The sequence below is a fragment of the Equus przewalskii genome, chromosome 15, assembly GCF_037783145.1.
Source record: "Equus przewalskii isolate Varuska chromosome 15, EquPr2, whole genome shotgun sequence".
In the NCBI taxonomy this organism is placed as follows: Eukaryota; Metazoa; Chordata; class Mammalia; order Perissodactyla; family Equidae; genus Equus; species Equus przewalskii.
In genome coordinates this window covers 32,024,738-32,047,817 of record NC_091845.1, presented here as the reverse complement: position 1 = coordinate 32,047,817, position 23,080 = coordinate 32,024,738, and the positions used below count along the sequence as shown (strand labels likewise).

At 36.2% G+C, this 23,080-nt stretch overlaps 1 protein-coding gene across 46 annotated transcripts in view; it reads left to right on the top strand.

Annotated features, from left to right (window-relative positions):
- The window catches only part of SLMAP (sarcolemma associated protein), a 158,682-nt gene that overhangs the window by 64,615 nt on the left and 70,987 nt on the right, over positions 1–23,080 (top strand). For 27 of the 46 annotated variants that reach the window (XM_070574857.1, XM_070574858.1, XM_070574842.1 and 24 more), the window contains 3 exons: positions 4,843–4,990; positions 18,289–18,361; positions 22,319–22,355. In XM_070574857.1, the coding sequence (XP_070430958.1) occupies positions 4,843–4,990; positions 18,289–18,361; positions 22,319–22,355 (258 nt within the window). Of the gene's footprint in view, positions 1–4,842; positions 4,997–18,288; positions 18,362–22,318; positions 22,356–23,080 lie in introns of all 46 variants that reach the window. The other 19 variants (XM_070574827.1, XM_070574829.1, XM_070574831.1 and 16 more) reach the window with 1 other exon arrangement.

The following is a 23,080-nucleotide window of genomic DNA, read 5'->3' as shown; positions in this document are numbered from 1 at the left end:
TTCTCTTTCTTTTTTGAGGTCTTTCACCTTTCCTAAAGTGTTATAATTGTGATTTATATTTCTTTTTTTTTTGAATTATTTTCTTCATGTCTTTTAGCTTGTTTTGAAATAGTATGTTATGATTTTTATTTCTTCCCAAGGTCTGTCTTTCGTTATCTGAAGAGATGTTATTCTGCTCTTTAGTCCCTTTTTTCTTAAAATAACTGTTTGGGATGGAAGCTTGATATTTTCCTGTTGCTCATTTTTATGTGAAATTTGTTTCCTGAACTTTTAGAAGGGGTTGTGATTCAGGATAACTTTTCTAATGTCAAAGAGCTCCCTCTTCTGTTGCTTTTGTAAAGTGTTCAGAAATATGGTCACTTCCTTCCTCTTCTTCACTTTTATCTGGACCTTTTCTTTTCTTGTCTCTATTGTCCCTGCCCTGCTTAATTTTGGTTCCATACTCCACAACTTTCTCTCAGTGTGGAGCCCTATCGTGGAAGGCAGTTTTGGTAGGTAGGTTGATTATAAGAATTTATATAGGGGCTGGCCCCGTGGCTGAGTGGTGAAGTTCGTGCGCTCTGCTGCAGGCGGCCCAGTGTTTCGTTGGTTCGAATCCTGGGCGCGGACATGGCACTGCTCATCAAACCACGCTGAGGCAGCGTCCCACATGCCATGACTAGAAGGACCAACAACGAAGAATATACAACTATGTACTGGGGGGCTTTGGGGAGAAAAAGGAAAAAAAAAATCTTTAAAAAAAAATAAGAAAAAAAGAGAATTTATATAACTCGGACTGCTCCAGCCTTCTTCAGAACTTAGCTTGTACTCACTTGTTACTGAATTGGGCTAAACCTTTCCCATTTTCAGCTTTTCTTCTCAAATTGGCCATCATATTGTCCAGTGAATTCATAGTGACTATTTTGATGTTCTCCTCAAGTCTCTCAAATGCCCCATTGCTTCCCTATGCATCCTTCTTCACAGATGCTGATTTCATGCTTGTCTGGTGGCTGTTGATGGTTTTTTCCGCTCACTTGTGTTTTGAGGTTCATAAGGATACCTTTTTACCTACTTTTGTTGTAAATGTTGTCTGTGGGATTTTGGTTTTTCTACGTTAGTCACTCTGTTTGATCTTAGGTGGTGATTCAGGTAGATTCAAAATCCATGATGTGCTCAGCATCTGCCAACTGGAATCCATAATCCATTCTGCATTCACATTTTAAAAACTCCCCTCTATATACTTAGAGTTTCCGGCTTCTGGCCTATGGCATGTCTACTATGTTTGTGCTTTATTCTGAAGCTTTAGTTCAAATGTTGTTAGTCTACTGGTGTTTACATATTGCAAAACCTGTCAATGTAGAAAGGGCTAGAAAGGAGCATTTTATCATTATAGTGGAAACGAAAGTATTTACAGATTTTAGCAAAGTTGAAAGTGACACGAAGTGTATTTGTTTGTGGAATGAAAAGCAAGAACTTTCTGAAGGCCGAAGGGCAAATTATGTAACCTTTAAAGTGCAGTGCCTGTGTCACTGAAGGTAATCATAATCAGCAAGAGATGAGGAAAAGTGACTGATGGGACAGGGACAACCTTTCAGTTCTAGGATAATCATCAATGCCCGATTTATGGGAGCTTGACATTCATTCGGGGAAAGTAAGGGGTTAATGATAAAACCTGAAATCAGTGAAAGTTGAACTTTGGCCACAAGCTACAGAGGGTTTTATAAATTCAGTACTACTTACACACTTGCTCAACATCAAAGTGACTGCCCGGTGGCTAGTGCAAACACTAGAGCTACTTGGGCATTCCTTAGGCTACTAGGAAGTAAAGACAGTTAAAGCTTTGACAGGATTTTTTTTTTAGAGTGGCCAAAACTGATCTCTTTTAAGGAAAATAAAAGCTGCCTGATAGAAGAAGATTTGTCTGCAGAGAGGAGAAAAATATTTCTAGTTTGAAAGTGACAGAGGACCGACAAACATACCTGCTTATGGGAAATGCGTCCAGAGGTTTGTGAGCCTAGTCCCTTCCCAGTTCCTTGCAAACAAGTTGACTTCTTTATACTTTCAGGAACCTAACTGATAGTAAATAGATTAGCTTCTGTACAATGTAGACTGAATAATGGCAGATTGTTTCATAGGAGGTACAGAAACATTTTTAATATCAATCTTTCAAAACAGCCAAGGGTAGAAGGATAAATCACATCAATGAAAATATTTCTGCAGGGAGGTAAACTAATGCAGTCTAGCTGTACACAAGAGCAGAGGCTCAGGTACATGAGTGGAGGTTAGTGTTGGCTGAGAGGGATGAGGGAAGAAAATAGTGGAAGTTAATGAGTTTAGAGAGGGAACCAGGAGCCAGGTCATGTAGGGCTTTATAGGCTTTTCGATTTTATTCTAAAGTTTTTAGAAGCCATTAGCAGGTTGAGAACGGAGGAAGAATGAACAACTGGTGTAAATGACATGTTCAAGCTAAATGTGCTTTGGACAGTAATATAGGCCTGTCACAATGAAAGGAATCTGGGTTAATATTGATTTAAAATTTTTTTAATTTGAAAATTTGTGATTTTAGAATTAAGAACTACAAACATGAGGTGTTGAGATACACACGCACACACCCCTTTTTGTTTTCCAAACAAAGTTTGCTAAATAGTACTAAACCTCATTTTATATATTCTTATTTCTATTCTGTTCTCTTCAATGTTTAAAACAAAACGCTAGTCTCAGCCCACTAAGTTGGCTTAGCAACACACTAATGGATCAGAACTTGAAGTCTGTAAATCTAGTGTAATTCCTTTATTTGGCTTGCCAAAGAATACATTACTGAAAATGACCAAAACAATCTAGATACCGCCACATTTTTCAAGAATATATTTATTAAAAAACAGAAAGCAAACTCCTTTATACAGTATAACAGTAGGCTCCAGTGTAGTAAAAATTTGTGGGTAAGTGTTTCTACTTGAGTGGATTGCCTGTGCTTATCTTCCTGGCATGAAATGTTAAGGCCTGTAAATTTCAAGTGGACTTATAAAATATCAACACAGTTTTATTAGTGGTCTGTAATTAAATATACAAACTGCCAGCTGAAGTAACAGTTGATCTCTTCTGAATTGTAAACAGAGCTAAGTCATTTATAGACAGCCTGGTGGCCTTTAAATTGTCACCTAAGAATTAATGAAAAGAAATGTCATTTCATAGTTTCTGAAAATTGCTTATTCTTTTGTTGTCTTTCATTTGGAAGAGAGCTTGTGGGAGGAGTGAAGGATAAATGAAACATAAAGGTCAGTATGAAGTAATGGGAAAAAATGGTCATTTTAATTCTGTTATCTGAATCCTTGCTCCTGTGTTCCCTTGCTCTGTGACCTTTGGAAAGATACTTGCCTGTGCCTCATTTTTCTCGTTTATAAATGAAAGTAATATCTATATCATAGCTTTAATGTTAAGGTTAAATGAGGGCCTCGTGGCATAACATGTATTTTAATAAATATTAGTTTCTTCTTTCCTTTCTTCCTTAGGAAGGAATTCAGTGAAAATATGTTGCTAGAATAAGCAGGGCTGGAGAGTGTAGAAAAATGCAAAAAGAAAGGTACATCTTTTTTTATTGGTTGTTTTCTTCCTAGTGAGTCTATTGTGTGTGGTCCTAGTTGTTCCTAATTTCTTTTAGGATAGGTAAGTAATAAATAAATAGGCTTCCTGTGCCTCCTGCTACTTCTTCCCTTTTTAAAGGGGGAAGATTACCCAAGTGATGAAAGGCAAGTTTGGGAGGCCAGGAAATAGTACTTTCATAGCTGATTCCAGTATTTTGGTTTCTAGTGCTTCCAGTCTGCTTTATTGCAAAGAATTTACTGAAGATGCTGTTCTGATACCAAGTATGTTAGCTAACTGATAGCTATTAATTATAGGTGTTACTTAAAACCAGTTGTCTTTGCCTGTGGAATAAACATTGCCTTTGATTTAACCCAGACATCCTAGGAACAAAGTTACAAAGTCAGAGTGAAAACCAAAGATAGAATTAGAATTTTATCTAGCTGGATTTTTCTTTTTGAATAACTTTATCGAGATAAAATTCATATACCATAAAATTCACCCTTTCAGAGTAGAATTCAGTGGTTTTTAGTATATTCATGGAGCTGTGCAACCATGGCAACTATCTAATTTTAGAACATTTTAATTACCCCAAAAAGATACCTTGTACCCATTAGCAGTCTTTTCTCCACCTACCCTACCCTCCTTTCCCTGGCATCTCAGCCCCTTGCAACTACTAATGTGCTTTTTGTCTCTATGAATTTGCTTATTCTGGATATTTCATATAAATGGAATTATGTTATGGTATTTTGTGACTGCTTTTACGTAGTGTAATGTTTTAAAGGTTCATCCATGTTGTAGCATGAATCAGTACTTCATTACTTTTTTTGCCAAATAATATAATTTCATATGGATATTTACCCATTTCATCAATTGATGGACATTTGGGTTGTTTCTGCTTTTTAGCTGTTATGAATAATGCTGCTATGAACATTCGTGTACAAGTTTTGGGGAGGACATGTTTTCAGTTCTCTTGAGCATATACCTCAGAGTGGAATTGCTGGGTCATATGCTAACTTTACGTTTAACATCTTGAGGGCCTTATAAACTGTTTTCCAAGGTAACCGCACTATTTTGTCTAGCTCAATTTTAAATCACCCAGTTTTAGGGTTCTAATTTCATATATATTGAAGGAGAACCCTAGCTGATAGGAATGGTTTGAATTGATAGGGGAAAATATCCACCTGCAGTAGTTGGCAAAGTTGGAAGAACTTTTTTAAAAAATAGGTTTGGAATTATTACTATTAATCTTTGGCCTTTTGTTTTTAAATTTTGTTTTTGCAGTTTTATCTCCAAGACACTAAAAGTAGTAATGGTACCTTTATAAATAGCCAGAGATTGAGTCGAGGCTCTGAAGAAAGTCCACCATGTGAAATTCTTTCCGGTGACATTATCCAGTTTGGGGTAGATGTGACGGAGAACACACGGAAAGGTACGGGTATGGATCGATTTTTCCTATTGTTTGTCTTTTTAAATTTTTTAAAAATTCTATTATTTAATGTTACAAAACATTTCGTGTTTGTAAAGGCAATTTAAATACAGCATTACATGCAGTGAAAAGTTAAAAGTCTCTTACTTTCTCTATTGCTTTTCTAAAATCTTAAGTTCTGAAATTTTAATAAGTAGTTTATGTTTTTCATCACAGTGTGAAAACATAGGCACTACCATGTCAGTTAGGAAACACTTGGCTACAGTGACAGCATACCCAACCAACAGGCGCTTAAACCGTAAGGATATTTGTTAACAAGAAGTCTGGAGGTAGATAGATCCAGACTTTGTTCACTTGACTCAATGGTGTCGTCAGGAATCCAGAGTCTTACTGTCTTCCTAGTCTACTGTCCTTAACGTGTCAGTTTCTTGTGCTTTTGCTTGTTGCCTCATGGTCAAAGGGTGATGAATTTAGCCCCAGGCATTATTTTCCTCACACCACTGGCCTAGGCAAAATGGACGAGGTGAGGACAAATGTTTTCCTGTGTGGCTCTCTTTATGTTGGAAAGAATAATCTGTAGAATCCTCCCAGCAGATTTCTTCCTTTGTCTCCCTGCCCACATGGTTAGGTCACGGGCATAGCTACTTGTAACTACAAAGGAGCCTGAAAAGTTGCTTACCTGGCAAAGGGGATCAGGAGATCCATGACTGGCAAAGATCAGTTATGGTTTATCCCTTCCAGTTGTGTATGCATTGTTGCCCCAAACAAAATCAGAGTTCTACGGGGAGCTAGTTGTACCTATCACAAATATAAAGTTTCATGTCTCAATTTTTGAAACTAGAAGTTCTCTTGCTAAATCAATGTAAATTGTCCTTATTTTTGCAATTCTGAAGCTTGGTGGCTCTACCTAGTTCACTGACCACTTTGTGACCATGAAATTATATGAGTGAATCATAAGTATGCAGTTCCACTAGGTTAGTTTAATATGGACAATCAAACCAATTGTCATGTTTGTCCTTTTGCTTCTTTGAACATACTCTGATCTGGTGATATTCTAAGTCATCAGTCTCTGACATTTTGCATAGTAGACATGGGGATGAGGTGGGGAGCCGTGGTGGTGATAATTCTGGTGTGTGTGTGCATGTGTATATTTGTTTATATACTTTGACTGGTGTTGCAACTGCAATATTATTTTAACTGAGTTTTTGTTGGCCTCCTCAGGGAGTTAGATTTTGATGTTTGAATTTGGGTAGGGCCAAAGTCTTAGGAGTTTCCATTTACAATTGTAAAATAGAAAAGAAAGTTTGTGTTTTGATGCAAAATATTGAGTACTCCTTATTAAGAGAACTCAACTTATATGTGACCATACTGAGAACAGCTGCAGTGGACCCGCTAACATCTGCTGTTGCCACATCACACCTCCTCTGGTACCAAGCCATTCAGCAGACATTTTCTGAGCCCCAGCTGTGAGTAACCCCCAGAGAAGACAGAGAATTTGATTACACTGTCTTTCTCTCCAAGGAATGTCTATCTTCTTGGCTTGCATTTCCCAAAGAGAATTAATAGGTATTAATTAATAAAAGAATGAGATAATCAAATAACATTTAGGAAATGCTTAGTTAACCAAAGATAAGCAGGACTTCTCGGAGTCTTTGATATGCTAACATATATGCAGAGCTCCAAGAGGGTGACTGTTAGAGAATGCAGCTCTTTCTAAACTCTTTCCTACTCTTCTAGTTGTGAGAGACGCTGTTTAGAAAATGCTGTAGAAAGCTAAGAGGACAACCCTGAGATGGAGGGTTATTATTAGTAGAGTATTATTTTAGCAACATTAGATTCTTGCAGGCTTTTTTGAAAATTTAACTATCTTTTATGCCAACTTTAAGGAAATTAAGTAAAGAAAAATTTCTTCATTTAAAATTTTGTTTCTTTTGGTATTTATTCACTTAAAAACGTTGACTTATTTTATGCATGGCCTCTTGGGACACAGCTGTGTCACATTTGAATACTACCTGTTTAAGCATATGCCAGAAAAAGAAGTATAGACTTTCTCCTATGCTAAACAGTACTGTGATAAGCTTTATATAACTTGAAAAATCCTACTGAAATTATGCAACACTGCTGGATAACCCCTCGATCAAAGAGGAAATCAAAAGGGGAATTTCAAACAGTGTAGAAAGGAAAGGAGACTTTTACACCAAAATACATTAAATACTTTACTCAGATAAAAATTTATAATCTTAAACTTCTTCTGTATTGAAGAAGAAAGGCAAACAATGAAGGAACTTGGCACTTAGAAGAAATTAGAAAAAGAGTAACAAGAAAAGGAAGCTGGGCTGGGGCTGGCCTGGTGGCACAGTACTACTGTTAAGTTCACACGTTCTGCTTTGGCAGCTTGTGGTTTGCTGGTTTGGATTCTGGGTGTGGACCTACACACTGCTTGTCAAGCCATGCTGTGGCAGGCATCCCACATATAAAGTAAAGGAAGATGGGCATGAATGTTAGCTCAGGGCCAGTTTACCTCAGCAAAAAGAGGAGGATTGGTGGCAGATGTTAGCTGAGGGCTAATCTTCCTCAAGGAAAAAAAAAAGAAGCTGGAAAGAAGAAATAAAAGGCAGAAATTAATGAAATAAAAAACTCTAGAAGGGATAAACAAACTCAAATGCTGGTTCTTTATAAGCAAACAATAAAATAGGTAATTCATGAGCCTTGATTTCTTCATTAGGTTAAAAAAAATACTAGAGAAAATATGCAAGGTAAGGCATGAGAAAGGAGATGTAAACACAGATACAGGACATACTAAAGGAATTCTAAGAGACTGTATTACATGCTAACCTCTGACAGAGAGAGAGAAAAAAAAAACTATAGTAAATTGATGTTTTCCTAGCAAAGTTATCACAAGATATGGAAAACTTGAGTAAATCGATTTCCTTAAAAGAGACTAAAAAGTTATTAAAGATTGACCAGAAACAGAAGCATTCATAGCTGATTTGATCTTATTTTAGAAAACAGATAAATCCAATGTTATTTAAATAATCCAAACATATATAAAGGTGGAAAGCTCTCAGAATCCTTTAAAGAAGTCAGCAGCCTATCATTAATGCCAAATTCTGATAAAGATAGAATACAAAAAAGAAAACTGTAACTAGTTTTACTGTGACAATAGATGAGAAATTCTAAGATGTTAGTAAATTAAATTCAGAAATGAAGCTAAAATAACAGAGTAGAATTTATTCTAGGAGTGCAAAGATCATTCAATATTGGAGAACTCTATCAATAAACTAAAACTGAAAAACATTTAACTGTATAACCAATAGATATTGCAAAGACGTTTGATCAAGTTCAGGAGTTATTCCCAATAAGAATTCTAGGTAAATAGAATGAAAAGAAAAACTAAAATAAAAATTCTAATTAAAATAGAATAAAAATAGCAAAAATACTTTACAGATATAAAAATGTCTCAACTAAATTTGCATGTATCAATAAGGATAAAGCTCAAACAGTATCTTAAGAAAATTGCAGAAGGATGTGTGTGATATAATACTATTTACATAAAGCATGAATTCACGCAAACAATGCTATACAGTGCTTTTGAATACATTTATAGTAAAGATATAAAGTTAGACACTTGGAATGATAAATATAGTTTGTGAGGATCTATGAAAGGATTTTTTTTTTGTATCAGTTTGTATAGTACAAAAAACAGTGGAAGCATAATTTAAAAATTTCCCAATATGCAGCTATTAAAAAGAATAAATTAGGATTATATGAATTACAGGGATTTCTATGAGATATATTGTTGAGTAAAGAAAGAATTACTTTTAATAATTTCATAATTTGTAAAAAGTCTCACCAGTTCCTATAAATGTATATATATGTATGTGTTTGTATAGGATTATATGAACATGAGGGAAAAAAGTGAAAGAATGCATTCTCGGTCATGAAGGTGAGTCATCCTGGAGTGTGGGTAGAAGGGAAGAGTAAAGGAGAAAAGGGAGCCAAATTAAAAAGGGCAGGGCTAATGAAACTGCAGTAGAAACACGCCAGTATGTATAACATTTATGTATTTATGCAAAATCAGGTATGTGTAAAAGGAAATTCCAAAAAAATATATATAACATATAAAGATTTTCATGTATATGTGTGTGTATAAAATCGGGATTTTGTTAAAAAGGTGATATGAGCTTGATGTTATTGAACATATCAGTTCATATTAGTGTCTCTTCCAATCCAAGCTCTCCAAAAACAAACTGATTTTGATGTTTGGCTTTCCACATAGTACGGCTCCGGGGAGAAAACTCACTGGTCAGCACTGTACAAATAACCTGCTGTAGAGATACAAAATATCACTGTAAACAAAGTGACATTCTAATAGATTAAAAAAAAAAAAAAAAAAGGAAGGGAGGAAGAGAGAAAGACAGTCTATCAGATCCTCCTGCAACAAAGGCCTTAGCAACCCAACTGTTGCCCACTCCTCTCTTCCCGAACCCACAAACTGCTCAGACAGGGCATGAATTTCCTGGGTCACACAACACTACAGTAACCCTCTGTTGCAAAGCTTGGGGCAAGTTAGTTCTATAATCTTTGCATATAACTCCAATCAGCTCATCAGCCCAGGTCCACTTCCCCAATATCTCTTCCTAGGTTAAGCCCCTATGAACAGAGGACCTATTATGAGCAAGATCAATGGGATCTTCCTTTTGCTTTATGCTCAAACTGTGCTGAGTTACTTTTACTCCCCACAATAGACCTTGCCTTTTCTGGCTTTCAAGCTCTTTCACATGCTTTTTCCTTCACCTAGAAACCTTTCTAGGCCAGATGAGGTGCCCTACCATGTCCCTCTTGCACACTGTACTCCCTTTTATGTGTTTGCCTCCCTCACTAAACTGTAAGCTGTGCAAGAGCAGGCAATGTTTCTGTCTTCGTGGTAGAATCTCCACACTTAACATGGCACATGTTGGTTGAATAAATTTTGAGATGTCGCATGAATCTTCATCCACCATTTTATAAAAGTTCTTTCTACCAACTTATCTCAACTAAGATTTTGACAACCTGCCTCCTAATCTGGAACCTTAATATGAGGATTGGAAATTGGCAACCTTCTTTTTCCCGCTACCCTTTTTATTCTGCTGTGACTCAGTGACCTCTCGTTAACCTGTCTAATCTTTAATTGCCTCATCTTGTAAAATAGGACGCATGATACTACTGCCTACCTCAAGGTTTGTGCTACAATCTTCAGTGTTTACATTGTAGCACAATGTTCAACATGAACTTTGAAAGCGTGTATATAAAGTGCTCATCTCAGGGCCAGGTACTATTGTTATTACTAAAACCCTTGGCAATCATTTGTACTATCTTTTTTTGCCGTTAAGTTTGCTCCTCTTTCTCAGTAGCTTCAACCCCAGGCTCCTTTACCTGTCTGTCCTTTGGAACCCATCACTGGCCATTTCAAAGGTACTCTCGCCGATTCCTAGACGACTACTTGACTTTTGGCTGTGCTGTCCTCACTCATTCCTTGCTCTTGGTTACTTTCACCATAGCTTTACACACTTCCACTTTCTAGCTGTTAGGGAAAATCACAAAGCTGATTCAGCGCAGACTACGCCAAATTTGCTAGGTTGACTGAGAGAATTTTTCAGATGGCATGGCAATGTTCTTTTTAAATTTTTTTTTAAAGATTGGCACCTGAGCCAGCATCTGTTGCCAGTCTTCTTTCTTTTTTTTTTCTTTCTTCTTCTTCTCCCCAAAGGCCCCGAGTACATAGTTGTATATTCTAGTTGTAGGTCCTTCTGGTTGTGCTATGTGGGATTCTGCCTCAGCATGGCCTGATGAGTGGTGCCATGTCTGTGCCCAGGATCCAAACCAGTGAAACCCTTGGCCACTGAAGTGGAGTACGTGAACCTAACCACTTGGCCGTGGGGCAGCCCTGCAATCTCTTTTCTTCATTAAAAACATGGATTGTCAACCCAGGATGTGCACCAGAGTTACCTGCAGAGCTTTGTAAAACTATAGATGCCTGGATCGTATCGTTCAGCCCTAAGAAGGAGAATTGCTAGGTGTGGAGACTGGACATGCCTATTTTTAAAAAGCCTCGGGTTGTTCTTTTGGACAGCTAGGTTTAAGAACCCTACTCAGTTAAGTTCCTGGCAGCAGCTGTTTTATTTGCTTTCCCTTATCCTCAAGTCCCAAGTTTCCCTTCTCACCTTGTCTGCTGTGAATCCATTCTTGCTGGCTCTTTACCTGTATTTCCAGATGCTTGTTAGTTGGTTCCTTTTGAATATCCTACTGTTGCCCTATGATTACTCTGTATAAAGCTTAATTTCGCCTTCAAATTAGAACATTCTACTGACTTCCCAATTTCTTTTATTGCTCCATCATTCTCCCAAACACTCTAGCTAGAATCTTGGTGTTTTTCTGAATCCTGTCTCTTCCTTATCTCTAGCAGTTGTGTCATCTAGACCGTTTGCCTCTTTTCCCTGCTACTACTTGTTTTTCTTCTTGCCAACCTAGGGTGCTACAGTAGTAGGGTGCTACTGTAGCACCCTACTCTGGCCATCATACTCTGCCAATTCATTGCTTCCAGAATATTCTTCTGTTTCAGTTTTATTTATGTCATTCTCCTGCTTTTAGAAGCCTTAAGTGGCTGTGCCATACTGCAGAATGAAGTCTGAAATGCTTAATTGTACACTTGAGGTCCTCAAAAATGTGGACTCAGTTCAACCTTTTGATTTTGTTTCCCATTAATTCCCTTAATATATGCTAAGCTGTTTAACTAGATTATTTAGAGGTTAGATGGTATATAGAAAAGATTTTTTTGAATCCTAGCACTGCCACTTACCAAAGGTATGACCTTTAGCAAGTTACTTTAGCCTCTTTGACCTTACTTGCCTCATCTATAAAATAGGACATAAAAATAACTACATGGTTTGTCATAAGTAGGCAATATGTATAGTGTGCTTAGTATGGGACCTGGCACCTATAGGGCCTTGAAAGGTATTCTTTACCACCACTCTCCAGTCTCCTCCAGCTGCCCTCCTTAGTTGCGCACTCTCTCACATCCTTCTCTTTTTCTGTTTCTTTGCTCATGCCATTCTCTTTGCCTGTCCTTCCATTTCCAGCTTTTGAAATCCTATTCTTTTTTCCCCCCTTTGCATAAATCCTTCCCCTGCTCTTGTCCATTCCAGATTCCCGTAGTGTTTTGTACCTTTTGTAGCATTTGTGAATTTTTTTCTCTATTTGTTGTTACGTTAGATATTTCTAATTTGTTCTCTCTACAAACTAAATTGAAATCTCCTCAAGGACAAAGACCTAGTCATCATAATGTTGGTTTTCCCCATCATTCCCAGCATACTACTTTGTAGCCACCAGGTTCTCAGTGAATATTGAATAAACAGGTAAAGCCAAAGAACCACCACTCCTCATGGGTGAATCGAAAAATAAGCCAAGGAGCAGTATCACTCAATAGTATGCTAGAGAAATAAAGTAGCAAATGAATTCATATACCTACGGAAAGGATTCCTCCCACCAAATAGATAGGTAGAAACAAGATTCCTGGGAGAAATAGCAGCCTCTGAGTCTAGGAGAGGAAATGTACAAATTGAGCCTAGAAGATTTTGTCATATCCCAGAAAGCAATGAAGCAGTCTAAGACTGCTGGGGTTCTGTCACAAGGACTCAGGAATTAATGTGGAGTTCCAACTGATCAAAGATGGGGGCAGTTTGAGCATCAAATAATAACAACAGCAGAAGATTGAAATATATCAAATATGTTTAAATCCGTGAACTTAAAATGATACTAAAAAGAAAAAAATTTGATCACCTGTGGAAGAACTTAGGAAACCCATTTATTATTCTGAAAACAAGTAGATAAAGAGAAAGAGTAAAGCTTTTATGCTACCTTTCCTGTAGGAATCATACCTGAGATCAACAAATAGTTGAAGAGGGAAAGTTTTTTATAACTGAACTCCAGGTCACAAATGAAGACAGTATGAAAGAATATCAATTAAAAAATTTTTTTTAGAATTAAAAGAGTAATTGTCTATTCAGCTAATTTTCCCTGCCTCTTTTCTAACTTAAAAGAAAAAGGTCTTTGAATCAGAAGCTTTATGAAGCAAAAAATTCAAGAATGGATGTTTGGTAACTCTTTTATTTTAGATTGCAATCAAAAGGCAGTTAAGCAGAGAATTCCCCAGTCTGGAAATGTTAACACTTCTCATTTAGGTTTTGGTTTTTTAAACCAAATATTAGGTTTTGGTTGTTTCTTGGGCTTTTATGGTCTTACTCATTGTACTTCCTATTACTGCCAGTCGTTTCAAGAGATCCTTCAAACTACTCAAGTATAGACTAGTATTGACCTTCCTGCTTGAGGTAGGAACAGAGATAGAACCAAACTACAACATACCCCAGAAGTTTCAGTCTCCCAGCCCAGGGCCTAAACAGTTTTTAAACTAATCAAAGTGAACACAGGTTCTTTATGTGATGTTTTTGTGAAGAGGTAATAGAAAAATCTGACTGCAAACCATAAAGTAAATATGTTAATTCAAAAGCTAAATAATCTGTATAAGATCATAGAGGAAAAAACCACACAAATGGCAGTCAGCTTGTGTAGTCTTAATTCTGATTTTTAATAAAGTCTTAACTACAGCAGGTAATTTCAGACTTTTTTCCACAAACGCCTTGTTTCCTCGATTCAGACGCACTTGTTTTTCATGTTTTAACATTTATGAAATTTACATCTAGCTTACAATGCGTGTGTATATTTAATTTGGCAGTGTTTCTGTGGCCTCCTTACCCCGCCCAAGAAACTTCTAAATTGTGTGTTTTACAATCAATTTTGTCTTTGAATCTTGGAAATACCGTAATAGTAATATTTCTGGGTGAATTTTTGAGAGCAAAATTTATTTTAAAAGTACTTCATAGAATATTTTAGAGCAATATTTTCTGAGGTCTTTCTTCATAATACCATATATACCATGCATTTAATACCATAATACCAGTTCCTGTGTAAGTGCTCCTAAAAAGGAGGACAGGAATGCTCAGTCCTCAAATATGTTTGGAAAATGCATCTTTTAGAGCGTTATAGTGGATGAAAAGCCCATTAAGCTCTGAGAAAGCTTGTGGTTTAAAAAAGTAAAAATTCTTTTAACCAAGTATTTTCCAAGCTCTTCTGACTCAAAATCCTCTTTTGTTAATACCTACTAGCACTCCACTTTGGGAAATGCTGCTATGTAGAGTTGATTAATATAAATATTAGAACAAAACATTTTTATCAGGTTGCTTTAAATACTTACCTATTGCAAATTAAAGAGAGAACATTTCTATGCATCTATTATCTAGTTGTCACAGGACCCCTTTCAAAGGCAGAGTTGGCTAGACTAGATAGTCAGCTTTGTCAACGCGCAGTCTTTACTGCCTTCAGTAGTACTGCAACCTTGTATTGCCCAGTCAGTATTAGCCCTTGGTTCATCTCACAGATTTGTGCATCAGTCTACTTTCCGGGCTTTGGGGTGATACATCTGAGCAACAGAAATCCTGATGTAATGTATCACAGGTTGTCAGCTCTGGCACTGCAGTTTTATTTCTGTTACTCGCTGCACTTATTTTTTTTAAAAAAACAACTTTATTATCAATTTAAATCTATTGGTTGTGTCAGTATTGCTGGATCTTCTTGTATTGTGCTCCTGTATTGATTGTAACCTGTTTATAGTAACTCTCTGGGGGAACCATAGAGTTGGGATAAATCTGTCCTTCCCTGTCTTCTGCCAGGGAAAGGAGGAAGTTAGGTGGTTCTTGGCAAGTAGAGATAAACCCTACTGTCCTCAAAGTAAGAGACATCTTTACCCCCGAGTAAGGGAGGCCGTAAAGTATTAACCAGACATGTTCTTTGACACATTCAATAAGCATTTATTAAATTTCTACTTTATACTAGATAACTCTAAGTACTAGTGTTTAAAAAGTGAGAAGCAGCCAATCCTTGCTGCCCTCAAAGAGTTGAATCTAACTGGTGAGACAACGGTTGTGTAAATGATAAATATTCACAATGCTTTGTGCTTAGTGTTATAAGATGTAGAGATAGGAGGCTCTGGGGACACCTAACTCATATACTGAGCTTTGGTGAAGGAAGAACAAAATCTGAGCCTGGAGGATAAGCATTTGGTCCTGCAGGCAAGGGAATAAAGGATATCACTGACAGAGAGGACAGCTTGTGTAAAAGGCCTGGGGTTGTGTAAAGTAAGGTATTTGGAGATGCAGGTAGCTTGGTTTTGTATAGGGTATTTGTGGTAGCAGGATGGAGGATAAGGCCCGAAAGGAAGGAAGGAGCCCAGTGGTTCATGGCCGCACCTGCTATGTTAGGCAGAGAGTTTAGAAGACTGACCCATAGATGGTTCTTGATCTACTAGCACTTTTCATATAAGAAATTAATTAGTGAAAATTAATATTGAATAAACTATGCTAACTTTCTTAAGTTTAATGTGCATTTCCAAATGAGAGTAATTATTACTTCATGTTTAAAATGTCATCTTGATGATTCATGGTCCTGATCACTTAATGTTACCCTCATATAAATGCATTAGCTCTATTCTTAAAAATCAGTTTTATTTGAGATATAATTTATTTACAACACCAATTTCACGTTTACAATTCAGTGAGTTTTGACAAATGTATACAGTCACATACCCACCGTTCCTCTAGTCATGGTATAGTATATTTTCCTCACTCTGCATTAGCTTTTAATTAGAGTTTGATAAACTAAATAAATGAACTCTTTAAACCCTGAAAGACATAATATCTGAAGAATAGAGAAATTGAAAAACTATCAACCTTTAAACCAGCAAAAATATTCTTTTTCTATAAAATCTGCACATAAAGAGAAGCTCTATACAAGTGCTGCTTTCGGGGTGGGGGGGGGGGAGGGTGTTGTCTCCTGAAATCTTTAGAAGGAAAAGGAGGAAGTAAGAAGCAACAGTAAGAAGTTGCCTACAGAGTGACTGCTGTGACATTATGTAAAGATGTTTGGGAGTGGAGGAAGAAACAACCACCAAGAAAACAAAACCAAAATTTTAGATACCACACTGGAAACCTCAGACTTGAGTTCTAGCAAACAGCTCTGATGCTAATAGCAGAGAGTTGTAGAAGCAGTTTCACTTGTCCAAGGTCTTGGACACCCATAAAATAGGAAATTGAATGGCATATTCCAAGCTGTATTATGCAGAACTTCAGAGTTTTGTGAGGTGCCATTAGGAGTTGTAGGTTGGAGAATCAGGAATAAGGGCTAAGTTTTAAACTGGGGAATAGTTGGAGTTAGGCTTGATGCTGGCAGATAGGGGAGAAAGTGCATTTCCTTCCTCAATTTTTTTCCCATATATTCAGCTGACCTTTTATTGACTGTTATTAAAGCATTGGAGGTTAGGACACTTGAAACAATTCTGTCTGTAATTCTGCCTTGCAATTGCGATTCATTATGGATAGGGATGAGTTTCTCCAGGGAAATGAATGTTGTCGTTAAACTACCAGATTTATTTTCTTTTCCACAAGTTATTACATATAGGAATGAAATACATGTTTAGATATGAGAGGTACAAAGGTTTATATTCTTTTTGAAAGTTATATTTTATTTCCCACCTCTGTTTTCAGCTTTTTGTAGTCACAAAATTGTAAAAGAAAATAAAACAACCAAAAAAGAGGAAGTTAATTCCGATAAGATTTTGTGTACTTTAAGACTAGGCATTTTGGTGATACGGGAAATGCAAACATCAGTCATCTTGGCTTCAGAGACCTAATGAAAACAATCTCTGTGGAGCAAAACATTGGCTTCTGGTCATGTCAGTTCAGTGGTGGCCTCAGCAAAATCTCTCCCCCTTTCCAGGTCTTAGTTTCTCCTTTTAGAAAATAAGGAAATTGAAACACATGATTTCCAAGATTACTTTTGGAGCTAACATTCTTAGAAAACATAAATGAATTTTTTTTCTTTTTGAATTTTTTTTATTGAGTTCATAATAGTTTACAACATTGTGAAATTTCAGTTGTACGTTATTGTTTGGCCATCACCATATAAGTGCTCCCCTTCACCCTTTGTGCATACCCCCCATGCCCCTTCTCCCTAGTAACCACTGAACCTCTTTTTCCGTGTGTTTGTTTATCTTCCACATATGAGTGAAATCATATGGTGTTTGTCTATCTCTGTTTGGCTTATTTTGCATAATACCCTCCAGGTCCATCCATGTCATTGCGAATGGGATGATTTTGTCTTTTTTTATGACTGAATAGTATTCCATTGTATAATAACTGAATAATGCTGCAATGAACATAGAGGTGCTTAAGTCACTTTGAATTGTTGATTTCAAGTTGTTTGGATAGATACCCAGTAGTGGGATAGCTGTGTCATATGGTATTTCTATTTTTAGTTTTTTTGAGAAATCTCCATACTGTTTTCCATAGTGGCTACACCAGTTTGCATTCCCACCAGCAGTGTATGAGGTACGAGTGTTCATACCTCATAAATTGTATGAGGGTTCCCTTTTCTCCATGTCCTCTCCAACATTTGTTATTTTTTGTCTTGGTGATTATAGCCATTTTAACCAGTGTAAGGTGATATCTTAGTATGGTTTTGATATGCATTTCTCTAATGATTGGTGATGTTGAACATATTTTCATGTGCCTATTGGCCATGTGTGTATATTCTTTGCAGAAATTTCTGTTCATATTCTTTGCCCTTTCTTTTTTGAGGAAGATTTGCCCTGAGCTAACATCTGCCACCAATTCTCTTTTTTTGCTGAGGAAGACTGGCCCTGAGCTAACATCCTTGCCCATCTTCCTTTGCTTTATATGTGGGATGCCTACCACAGCATGGGTTGACAAGTGGTGTGTTGGTCTGCACCCAGGATCCAAACTGGTTAACCCTAGGCCATCGAAGTGGAGTGTGTGAACTTAACCGCTGTGCCACTGGGCCAGCCCCATACTCTGTCTGTTTTTTGATCAAGTTGTTTGTTTTTTGTTGTTCAGTTGTGTGAGTTCTTTATATATTATGAAGATTAACCCCTTGTCGGATATATGATTTGCGAATATTTTCTCCCAGTTGGTCGATTGTCTTTTTGTTTTGATCCTGGTTTCCTTTGCCTTGCAGAAGCTCTTTAGTCTGATGAAGTCTCACCTGTTTATTTTTTCTTTTGTTTCCCTTGTCCAAGAAGACATGGTATTCAAAAAGATCCTTATAAGATCAGTGTCACAGAGTGTACTGCTTATATCAAAGGTTTATATTTTTAAACAATTATTTTATCTATCTTATTTGTTTGTTTTAACCAGTTACCCATGGGTGTATTGTTTCCACAATAAAACTTTTTCTACCAGATGGTATGGAAGCCCGGCTCCGCTCAGAGTGAGTATAATTTGGTGCTATGAAGTTTTTGTATTAATTACTTTGGTTAATAATATTCTAGATGATGGTGTACTGTTAATGCTTCGGGATTATTCTAATAATGTTAGGAAATTGATGTAGTACTTTTGGAACATAATACATTTCAATTTAATTGCTTTTCACATTAGTTGCAATTCTAGTAAATAATAATATATAAGGAGGCAGGTTATTTTGTTTCCAAATTTAATTTTATAAGTTATGTTTTGATGGATAATTAGTTGTTTTTCAAAATATTTGTGGTATGTAAGTTATTGGTAAGTGATAACTGTATTCATTTTGATCTGCATTTAATATAGGACTTCTTAGACTATGATTGTGTCTGAAGTTAATGCCAGTGTCACAATCCTATAGGACCTTGAGGAAGTTGTTATCATTAGTAGCCTATTTTAGTGGGAGTTTTCGGAGGGATTTTAGAACATTGTAATTTTTTTTTTTTAAAGAAGCAGTGGAAAGATCACTTAGAGGAGGACACACTTGAAAACAATACTAATAAAATGTAAATGTCAAAACGTAAGCATAAGTACAATTTGATCTTGTGCTTTTCACAGATTGTCATTATGAAGTATTGAGAGAGCTAAACAATCTTTAAACTTCAGCATTTTTTTTATTTGGGGAGAAAACCTTGAATATGCTAGAAGCTTGTTTTTATACCCAACATAATATTTTCTCTTTCAAAAGCAGAGACGAAGATCTGAGGGTGGGAGACTGAGAGAAGCAGTAAGATGAAGGCAAGGTAGAGTAGTGAGTAGGAGAGAGAGAAGGAAAAAGAAAGCAGAACAAGGCCTTCCTATTACTATGATAGTCTGTGCTTTCATTAGAATTATTATATACTATGCTTCAGTTAGAAGCCACCAATTTTTTTTTTTTTAGCTTTAAGGCTATCTGAAACAAAGCAGAAATTTTAAAACATTTTAAATTTAAGCTGTTAATGTTTCTCATTCTAAATTATAGTTTAATTATTAAAAATAACATTAATTTGGGGAACTTTAATATGACTCAGGTTTTATGAGTTGAGAGTTAAGGTTTTAAAATGAGTAACTATTAATCAACTATTGACATATGGCTTCGTAAAGACCTTGATGTTGTATTTGATAATGAAATTTTTCTTTCATGGAGTCAAGAACTTTGAGCAATTACATAAAGGGTCATCTGTGTTCTCAGTTTCAATCTAGTAGGGCATACAAATTTTTTGACAGTCTATTTTAGTGACTTTTGTTCCTGTCTCTTTCCCAGCGTTTTTGATCTTTGCCTCTGTTTCCTTCTCATTGTTTGGTTTTTCTTTTTTCTTTTTTTGCAGAGGAAGATTTGCCCTAAGCCAACATCTGTTGCCAATCTTCCTCTTTTTCTTCCTTTTATCCCCGCAAGCCTCAGTACATAGTTATGATGTACAGCTGTAAGTTCTTCCGGTTCTTCTATGTGAGCCACTGCCACAGCATGGCTACTGATAGACAAGTGGTGTGGTTCCATGTCTGGGAACCAAACCTGGCCCCTAAAGTGGAACATGCCGAACTTTAACCGTGAGGCTATCAGGGCTGGCTCTGTTTGGTTTTTCTTATGTGGTTAAATATTAGCATCATTTAAAATTTTGCTTCCAGTTTCATGGTACATAATCTGGCTGACTTTCAAGAGAAGATAAATTTTGAACAGGCAGTTCTCTGGAGGTGGAGGAAGGTCAAAGGGTCTTTAGAGGTGGATAGTCCAGTTCAAAGCCTGACTGCACCTATTCTGTGACTTGATCAGGCCTCCCTTTTCTTACTTGAAAAATGAAGATAATAATAGTACCTACTGAGCAGGAATTTTATGAGGATTAAACAAGATTGTGCACATGAAGAGCTTAATGTAGTACCTGGCATGCAATAAGCATGTGATGAACATTAGCTGTTTCTGTTATTGTAATTTAATATATTTCAGCAATCAAGATGCTTTTGCTTATGCCAGAATGCTTAGAGTTTAAGGTACATTGTATATATAGCTTTTAATGCTTTTAAGGTCTTCAGTAGGTAGTTTTTGAAGAGCTGATTCTTTTTCTGCCTTGATTTTTATTATATTGCACAAATAATTTTCAAATAATAAGAAACAGAGAGAACTTGGCTGTAATCCCACTACCCTAGCACTAAATAATGGTTTTCCTTTTCTACATTCCCTTATTCAATATGAACTTTTTACATAATTCAAACAAAATACACCTATATCCAAGATATTTTTTGTAAAATACAAGTATATATCACTTATGAAATGTTTTGCTGCAAGTTTAGTCTGATTTTCATGAGAACAGAAAATTTATATCCAAAATGCTTATCTCTGGGTGCTAGCATTGGGTAATTTTTATTTATTTCCTCATGCTTTACTTTATATATTTCCCATAATCAGTATATATTCCTTGTATAGTCAAGAAAAAGAAACTTGTTTTAAGATGTCTATTTCATTTTTATGAGGTAGAGAAAAAAATCTAAAGTTGTTTATAATTTTTTAAACCCTCATAAGGCACTAGCTTTTTTAGGGCCTTGCAGTAGGTTTTGGGGATGCAGAGGTGAATTGATCACAGTGCCTGAGAACACAGATGTGAAATCAAAGATGTAGAGTACGTAAAGAGTTTTATGGTCTCAGTAGGAGTCTGTGCATGTTATTATGGGTGCTCATAAGGGAGGTGGCTGCTGGTATTTAATATTGATTTTATTCAACATTTTAGTGTATTTGTGATAATTGAGTTGAAACAGTTCTTAGGATGTTTGCAGTTATTTCAGTAGGACCAGAATTGTCATTCCTATTTTTAAGTCCTGCAAGATGACTTTCTCTGCAGCTTATACATGATTAACCCATTGAATCTGGAACTTTTCCCAGTCAGCCTTCAAGCTGACCATGAATGGCCTCCAGGGTATGGAGTGATTAGCATCTGGTCGGGGACTTGGGTGGCAGCCTTGCTCTGTGTTCCTGCTACTCATCCCCAATGCAGCCCACGTACAGTATCTTACAGGGCGTTGTGAGATAGAGAGCCTGGCTTCCTTAACTGCTCTGTTCTCTTAGAAATGGTAGTAGTGATCAAGTGCTACGGTGTCCTAGGTACTGTGTTAAGCTCTTTGTTTATATTAACATGTTCAATACTCAGAGTAATCCTATGGGGTTGGTTTTATGATTATCCTCATTTTATGGACAAGGAAGCTGAGACCTATAGTGATTAAGTTACTTGCATGAGATTGCATATCTGGAAGTAGAGCCAGAATTTGGACCCAGTCAGTATAGCTTCTGAGCCTGTGTGCTTAACTGCTACACATACTGCCTCTCTGTCAGTAGTACTTTTTAAGGCCCAAAAGGCATTTAGTACCAATTAGTACTGTCTACTAATTAAGTTTTAAACTGACGTACTGAGTTTAGTTTCATACCTACATCTAAGCTTTCAGTCATTAGTGTGTGAGGTGGCTGGGTAGAGAGGATACTGTTTTGATTAGCTAAAGTTGTTCTCCACTAGAGCAAGTTTCCAAATTGTAGCCTTCATTCCGGTAGAACTTTGCTTGTTAAGACTTTCTGTGTAGGAATATTTAAATTTTAAAAGAACTTAATTTATACATTCCAAAATTGAAAATGGATATTTTAAGGAATGCTTCTTTTTCATATAGACTTAACCAAGGAATTCACCATAGTCCCTGTTAAGTAGTGAATCCTCAAAGAACATTTAATAGATTTTGGATTTTGAATTTGTTTTTAGAAATATATTATGTGTCAAAGCTAGACTTTGTATTTATCACTGTGTTTTCTAAGAATTCTATACATTTATAAAGGATTGAAAAATAATTCACATTCTCTTAATTATGTGAAGGCAATTATATATCAACTTTGGGGTTGAGGATATATTGGTACTGTTGTACTTTGTTTCCTCTGTTGTCAGGAAATGAGATAAAAATTCTAAGTTTTACTTTTCAGTGTCATCCATGCTCCATTACCAAGTCCTGTTGACAAAGTAAGTTGCTAATGATTCCTTTTTCTAAACTGACTCAGCTATATTGCTTTGGAAAATGTTTCTGTTTTTAATATACTTTACCTAGAAACTTATTTCTCTTTTCTAACAGTATATTTAGAGTGCATATAACTACATAGTTACTGTAGCCTTCTGATTTTCAATATCTGGAGAATTTAGGACGGCTGTTTCTTACGAAAAAGCCTTTGCAAGTAAATGGCTGACTGTGTAGACCAGGAGTACTTGTTTTGTGCGTAGCCAGAGTGAGAAGTGTTAGTTACTACTTTTTATTCTGGAATACAGTTCTGTCTAGAAATATTTATTAAGGCTTTCTGCCCAAATAGTTCACTTAACATATACCTACACATGGAAATAACACAGAAATATGGGCTTACACAAATTGCTCTTTTATTGTCTTCGAAGATCCTTTTTAACTTGATTTGGGTCAGGGACTCTGCAATAATTACTTGTTAGAAAATATTTTTTGTTCAGAAATAAATGGCGTGTTAAACTGTAGATATCTTTGCTAAATAGCAAAAAAGAAAATACATCTTTTGTATCTTTTCACATTAATGTGGATGTTGAGTTCTCTTAGTTCAGTTAACTAAACTATTGGGAAAAATATTTTCCCTTTTTTTCCCATTTGGATGAAGAATGAAAGCCTGCTTGAAACTGAAGTTCTGTTAGATTTCTTTTTTTAGAAGTAAAAATGGTTAATCATCAACTTC